A 7,846-nucleotide genomic window follows, 5' to 3' on the forward strand; every position below is an offset into this window, starting at 1 on the left:
GGGAAGTGCCGCAGTGTGTTCAGCTCAGTTCTGAGGCGCTGCGCGTCGATTTCAGCAAGGGTTTTAATCAGCTAATAAGAAGAAGCTGACTTCATTGTTTTTGTTTTAACTACACATATAACGTGACAGAATGGCCACTGGTAAGACAGCACATATTTTGTTTATTTACCAGTCTTGTTGGTGCCATTTTTGTTGCCAATGGCTGGGTAATGAAAAGTGGGTCGCATAGCAGTGGAGCTAAATTAGCTGACAACCGCGAGGCCAGAAACAGGGCTCCGTCTATTTCATGGAAACCGGCTCGTGTTTCAGTAGCAGAAACAAATGAGCCAAACAAAGTGTTTGACCAAATGATAATTCACCACAAAGTTTACGTTTTGAACAAAGTGGTTCTATCAATTACACCTACAATTGCAGTGTAACGTTTGAATGTGGATATATCGCAGACTGAGCAGGGCCTTGTCTCGACCATGAATGCGTCTTTTGTTTATACCGACGCTATTGTTTCCCACAAACATATTGCACGACACTTGGACACATTTTAAAGTAAGTTTTTAGAGCAAGATGACGAAAACATTAAAACAGTTTGTAGCAAAGCGTGCTGAGGATGGGCGACAATTGTAAACGCAATATAGTTTTTTCAAGTCTTAGCCAAAGCCAAGACTGATTTGACCGCCATTTTTCTGTGTCAGCGTGGAGAAGGGCCTGTTCGCGTGCACATATCATACCCCAGTAACCCACATCTTCTCTTACCCTACTAACGAAAGTGTTTTTTTTGGACCCTTTAGTCTCTGTGCTCATTAACACTGCTCGGCAAACAAACTGTAGGTTTTCCTTTTAGCGTCCGAAGTTAAACCACGGCCTCTCTTTCTCTTTCAGATTCAGGCTACGGTGGCTCACAAAGGTAATGCACACTCAATCACACAAGCCTCTCGTCAATGTCCCTTTTGTGTGAGTGGATATAAACAGATTGAATCAATTAATCTAAGCGTAAGGCCTTGAGAAGTATTAAAACGCATATTTATGGGGCTGGGATTTATATTACTCTTATTTTCTGACGTTGCAATTTAGGAACTCTAAAATTGAAAGCATCTTTTATACACATATTTTATTACTGATGCAATGCTTTTGGCATTGAAGTCACACAGATCAGCGTGGCATTATTATTATTATTATTATTGGCTTTTAAGTTTTCGAATTATCTAAATAAAAATAAATCTATTAAAGAAAAGTGTTGGTTGTTGTATCTCTTAATTTAATTCTGGTGGTATTGTAAAGGTTTTGCATCTAATTTGCCTTAAGCTGTAGGAACCCTGGCATAACATAATTGAGCAACATAAAATAACTTTTGAATGACACTTAAGACCATAAGCTAACTTCTTTTAATTATGTGTATTTATTAGCTATGGATCCTATGGCGGCGAGCAAGGTGGACAGGTAAGACTTGTTCCCAAAATGATTACTAACATGTTTTTAGCTGTAAGCTTAATAGTTTTAAATCAGTTTTTACTTATTGATTCTAACCAGCTTACTGTTTTCCCTTGTTGACAGGGTTATGGACAAGGTAATGGCAGTGGCTCTTATGGGGGACAGAGTTACAGTGGCTATGGACAGCAAGGTGCAGCACAAGGTATCGCTTATGTCAATTCAATATACGAAACCTGCAGAACAGCAATGGTTTGGCGAGATCTGTTACATTTTAGATATAGATTTACCATTTTGGACGATTAATTTGTAAGAATTAAGGCTATGTTCACACTGCAAATCTTAGTGCTGAATATTATATCAGACTCCCCTGTGAACTGGTCATGCTCCTGAACTGGCCCACATGTGCACAAGAAAAAATGAATGTTGCATGCTGAAATACAGAATTTAACATGTCCATAAATCAGCGTTTATGGTTTCATTTAACAGTTGTGCAATGTAAGCCAGTTAATTTGTAAGGAGATCATAAGAAAGATGAGAATAGAGGCATGTTCTTAACCTTTTTGGTTTTTGTTTTAGTTTGGTGAAGATTTAACAAAACAGTGGATTGTTTTGAAAACTTTATTTGATTTTGTGAATTGTCTTTTTGACTCATCATTCTTTTCTTTCTTTTTTTTAGCAGAGGGTTATGGCCAACCTCCACCACAGAGCTATGGTACCGGTAGTTACGGACAAGAGTCATCGGGGTAAGAGGCCAATATTGTGAATATGCAGTGCTTTGTTTGTATTGTATGTTTGAGCATCATTAAACAATATAAAGTTTCATAGCATAATCATTTCATGTCGAATATACAAATTAGAAACTGACATGCAACAATGCAACATGGTTTAACATGTCATTTTTTGCTCTGCTTGGTTGATTTTTAATTGTCAACTGCTTGTCTCGCCTGCTTGACCTATATATTAAAACTACACACTAATACATTAAAATACTGGCATCTGTTCATTTACTGTGATTTTGCTAAACCCTTTCAAGGTATGCGGACAAGACTGCATCGTCTTATGGACAGCCAGAAGGTGACAGCTATGGACAGCAGAGCTCCTATGGTAGCCAGCCACGGGGAGGTAGCAGCTATGGAAGATGGAGTGACGGTATGATGAACACAAACTTGAAATTGTCAGGAGACTACATCTGTATTATGTAAATACCTTAAGAATGTGCCATCGGAGTTTGGTCTTATCAATGTATCTTTGTGTGCAGCAGGTGACGGTGGTGGTGCTGCTCCGGGTGGGCGTTTTGGTCGTGATGAGGGTGACCGGTCAGATGGAGGGGGCTTCAGAGGCCGAGGCCGTGGTGGCTATGAGCGTGGCGGTGCTGGTGCTGCTGGTGGTTATGACCGCAGCAGTGGATACGACCGTGGTGGATTCGACCGTGGAGGAAGAGGTGGATCTTCTGGTGTGGGGTAAGTTGCATACTGCCACTGCCCCCAAGGTACCCCTATGCACTGTGACACATTAGATACTTGTCACTCAACACATCACTAATTGTCTAGAACCAATCCACATAGATAGATTCTCACCATCAGCTTTGTGCTTCAGATCCACAAACTCTGGTATTATTCATCCACAGTTTTCACAGATCACATAGGTAATACTTGTCATACCTCTGTATTGTGCTCCAGGTGTCCAAATGTTGTTGGATTATTTTGTCCAGTATCTGATTTACCTAAAGTTCTTACATGAGAGACCTGCTGTTGTTAAATGCACATTGTTGCTGAGATCAAATGATGGATACTTGCACAAAGTGGTGGTTACAGTGGGTCACATGACCCACTTATGATCTACTCATTATTGGGCTCTTAGTAAAGGAATGGAGACTGACCATGCCTGCGCAAGTTAGCGGTTTCAAGGCGTCAGGGACTAGGATGTGCAACCATATTCCAGACATTCAGGAAAAGGTTTGTCCATTCTGCAACGGAACAATCAACATTTTTTGATGAACCAGGAAATGACACCTTGTGTCATTTAGCATAAAGTGAGCTCTATGAAAAAGTTTCTGTAAAGACTACAAAGCTGCGGCAAATCATTTGAGATACAAAAAAGTGCTTTCTTACTCATAAAGAAATTGTGCTTCACACTGACAAGACTGAGAAGACTTTCTTAGGAACTTGACTTTGGTACAATCCAGTGGTCCAGTAGGTAACATTGTGAATCAAACATTTAGAATCTCTCTTTTTTTTATATATATATCCTTTAACCAGTAAACTCCCTTTTTCAATTGCCAAAAACTCAGCTATGGTGCTTGTTGTGCTCTTGAGGACCACACATTAGGTTTTTTTTTACATTTTTAAACAAGGGAACTACATGGAAACAATGCCCTTAGACCTTGAGCCACATCTTCAGCTGCTTCACATTCAAGAGGTTTCATTCAAGTGTTGTGTATTTGACAATGGCGAACATGTGTGTTGTGTTAACATGGATCTACATTTTATACTACAGGTGTTCAGAGTGATTGAACTAAAACTTGGACCTCAGTTAAAGGAGTTCATAAATGCATTCAGTGGAAGAATGCTTATCAGTTTCTACACCCATTCACACCAATTCGGCTTCTTACTTAAAAAAACTTTCTTTTCCAGCTAATGGTATCCAATCTGGTCATGTAAACAAAGTACCAAATTTCATGTAAATGGTGACTCAGTGACATGATTGTCTTCACTCGTCTGCCTGATCAGTCCGAGCTGCCTAGTAGTCTGTTCATTAATCTCTAATGTCAAACACTAACGCATTCCTCGTGTGAGACATTTCCACCATAGTCGCACACCCTGGCAGGAGTGCATACTGATGGGGATGTAGGGGAGCTTTGAGCTCTCAGTTGGGACAAAGGAAATGCCATCATATCTCCAATTTTTCCTCTGCAGAGGTGGTGACCGTGGTGGCTACAAAAATTTCGGTGGTAAGTGACGAGCATCAGAACTGTGTCGGTGGGGGAGGAAAGAACTTGAATTAGCAAAAAAAGAAAGAAAAGGGGATAAAAAAAACTTTAAAATAGCTCAGTGAATGCCACTATTTTCATGTCCAGATCCCAAGTGACTCCACCTATTTTTAGCAGGGGTTCTCATAAATGCCTTCTGAAATGGTAAAGAACATGGAGCCTGAGATTTAAAATAAGGGTATTGTTGCATGAAGAGGAGGGCTGATTGTAAATGACAGAGATGCTCCCAGGACGAAGAAGGAAAACTTTCTAAAAGGAGACATTTTGGTGATTTCCATTTCTGGTGTAAGCTCAAAGAAGAACAGAACAATTCTGTTCTTGTTGCAAGGTGTTGGTATGTGGTGCAGTGGTATGAAAACACCCATAAGAGAGCTGTAAACATGGACATTGTTTAATTTTCTTTACCATTATGCATTGATAGGGATAAAGTTATATTTGAAACGGTGCAGGCAGTTTTAAGATCCCTTGCTCAAGTTTTGTCTTCCTTCCTCTCGTCTGTTTTACAGACTCTCGAGACTACGGCTCAAGGGATGAACCAGGTAAGACTTATTGATCATCACTTGATTGATTTACCTGGCAAATTGATATTGGAAAAATGGCTTGTTGCACATGCCAGTCATAAGTTTGATTTGCTATTATTTAAATCTAATTTAAGGACCCTGTAGCCTTAATCTATCAGTCTATAGAAAAGTACATTTTTATAATTCATTCAGGTTAAGATTGATTTGGGATTATATCCGTAGTCTATTAAGAATTGCACATTGTTGAATTTCTACAAACAATTAATTCATGTGGTTATTAATATTTTTGTAGTATCTCCTTCAGTTCAGTGTGACGGACAGTAAATTCTCACCTGAATGATCTAATCAATCATTACTTGTTTCTTTGTCTCTCCATGGATCTCTTCCATAGCTGGTGATTCTGGTGACAACTCTGACAACAACACCATTTTTGTCCAGGGACTGGCAGAAGATGCCACAGTTCAGGAAATCGGTGACTACTTCAAGCAAATTGGAATCATTAAGGTATTTATTCTCCTTTTTTAAGTGTAGCGACTAAAAATGTTCATGTCTCTGAGATGTTTGTGTTTTGAGATGTTTTCCCATTGTTTTTTTTTGTAACTATTGAACCAGTCGAGTTGAGTGTGAACTTAATTATTGTCTGAATGTCAAAGTAAAAATGCAAACACTGAACATCCTGTTTTTATTTTGGGCCTTTTAGTTGAATAAGAAGACTGGCCTGCTAATGATCAACATCTACACTGACAAGGGCACCGGTCGGCCAAAGGGAGAATGTACAGTGTCATTTGATGACCCGCCCTCTGCCAAAGCCGCTATTAGTTGGTTTGATGGTAAGTGCATCGACCATTTGTTTCAAATACTCTTAACTATACTTGAATCGCACCCTATTACGGTCCCTTCTAACTGATGTATTGGCTTTCAGGTAAGGAGTTCCAAGGAAAACCCATCAAAGTATCATTTGCCACTCGCAGAGCTGAGTTCACACAGCGAGGGGGAGCTACAGGTGGAAGAGGAGGGAGTCGAGGAGGAGGGGGTGAGCATTTCTGGCCCTGTTTCAGGGCTCAAATCTTTCAACTTTAAAGTGCTTCTATTATTGTTGCTGCTTGGACATGTTTGACCAATTGTCTTTTGCTGGTAGGTTTTAGAGGTCGTGGTGGTGGCGGAGGACCCAGCTTTGACATTAAGGGAGGAGACTGGCCCTGTCCCAACAGGTTTGTTCAAGTATTTCATACTTTTATAGGATTATAACCGTTTTTAATAAACAGTAAAGGCTCATTTTGTATTGATTTTGATGTATAACTGGCTTCTCTTCCCTCAGCTCATGTGGCAACATGAATTTTGCCCGCCGTCAGGAGTGTAACAAGTGTGGCACACCCAAACCAGGAGATGGAGGAGGTTTTGGGGGTAAGTGCTTTGACTTGATTTCTTAACTGAGTTGTGCCACAGCTTCCATAATAATAATAATAATTGATTAAAAACATTACACACAAAATCAGACTTGGACTAAATGGTTTTGTTAAGTCTTATACGAGAAAATCCACTTATTTCTTTAATAAAATATTGTCCAGTCTGTGCGTGGTGTAATGTGATGTTTACTTTTATATTTTAACTGGATTATTGTGACCGTTTGTAGACCGTGGAGGAGGCAGAGGTGGTTATGGCGGAGACAGAGGCGGTGGCTACAGAGGTCGCGGTGGCGGTGGAGGTTACCGTGGGGGAGACCGTGGAGGAGACCGCGGAGGAGACCGCGGAGGATACGGAGGCGGCGGCGGCTACAAAATGGGAGGAAGGTTCGTAGAAGCCGCTTAATTTTAATTTTTATTATTGGTAAACTCACAGTGAAAGATTCTCGGCAGCAGTTGGTTTTTGCTGATGTAAATGACCAGAAGAGGGCGTAGCTGTCCTGAAAAGAGTCAACAAGTGTCCCAATGTCATCCTTTTTCTACTAACTGTAAACAGTTTGTAATATACCAGTCTTTTATAGTATGGAGTTTTTGCAGGATGTTCAAAAGAAACCAACATGTTCTTTACTTACAAGAAACTATAAAATGTATTAAGCTTAAAAGAAATCCGATTTCCCTATTTGCTTTGCTGTATGAACCTGGCTACTTTCCTTTGAGCATTGATTGTTGGATTATCATTCAAAAACAGCTGGTTAAATTGTGATAACTGACGGTTTTTAAATACAGAATTTAGTCTTTTTGTATGGTGAACATACTACATGTGTCTTAGATATTCATACTTCATCCTTTACTTGGTCGCCCTTGAGGGTCTTGGGGATTTGCAAATGATATATTGCTACTTACTAAAGGTGAAGTGCTGTATTAAAGCAAGGACAGTATCCTTTTATGGACGGTAAATCATGTCATCCATTTAAAGAGGGGGCTGAAGGAGGAATTGTACGTCATATTTCACCCTCGTCTTCTCTCGGGTGATGACTTTCAGTCCAATGACAAAACCCAGCCAGTTACAGTTGTCTTTTGTTTTTTCCTCCCCAGAGGTGACCGCAGAGACGACAGAAGAGAACGGCCATACTAAGCGTTGAGCAGAAGAGAACCTTTCCAGCCCTGGAGTTCGCCTTGAAGGGGAGGGTTTAGTTTGGGAAGACTCGGAAAGGGGATGGATCAGACATTCTGATCTTGACCCTTTATTGTAGCGAATGCATCCGAACTATTACTGCTCCCCTGTGACGGAGGGAAGGGTGCGTTGAGCTACTGTGAAGGGACTTTGGGGCTGACTGGCATGTGGTCAAATGTTTGTTTGTTTTTCCCCCCTGCTTTTTGTTTTATTTCATTGTACATCTTTTTAATTTCTCACAAATTCTGGCTGCAGATGTGTTGTGAGGTAGAATTCGTACCATTGTTTTTGTATGAACAGAATAAAATGTTTTACTTGGGTTTTTGGTTTTTCT

At 40.2% G+C, this 7,846-nt stretch overlaps 1 protein-coding gene across 3 annotated transcripts; it reads left to right on the forward strand.

Annotated features, from left to right (window-relative positions):
* taf15 (TAF15 RNA polymerase II, TATA box binding protein (TBP)-associated factor) lies at positions 1 to 7,831 on the forward strand. 3 transcript variants are annotated; one of them, XM_080053629.1, is made up of 16 exons: positions 1 to 140; positions 877 to 901; positions 1,401 to 1,434; positions 1,549 to 1,627; positions 2,102 to 2,168; positions 2,459 to 2,574; positions 2,684 to 2,885; positions 4,341 to 4,375; positions 4,921 to 4,953; positions 5,327 to 5,439; positions 5,636 to 5,765; positions 5,858 to 5,968; positions 6,074 to 6,146; positions 6,254 to 6,339; positions 6,569 to 6,725; positions 7,434 to 7,831. In XM_080053629.1, the coding sequence occupies exons 1-16, from the start codon at positions 131 to 133 to the stop codon at positions 7,471 to 7,473; spliced, it is 1,311 nt and encodes a 436-aa protein (XP_079909755.1). In that variant the 5' UTR covers positions 1 to 130; the 3' UTR covers positions 7,474 to 7,831. The 3 variants fall into 3 exon arrangements, with proteins under 3 accessions (XP_079909755.1, XP_079909756.1, XP_079909757.1); XM_080053630.1 differs by having other exon boundaries at positions 2,687 to 2,885; XM_080053631.1 differs by having other exon boundaries at positions 1,549 to 1,561.
* Positions 7,832 to 7,846: the final 15 nt, after the last annotated feature.

This window comes from Ammodytes marinus, assembly GCF_949987685.1.
Source record: "Ammodytes marinus genome assembly, chromosome: 3".
NCBI classification, from domain to species: Eukaryota; Metazoa; Chordata; class Actinopteri; order Uranoscopiformes; family Ammodytidae; genus Ammodytes; species Ammodytes marinus.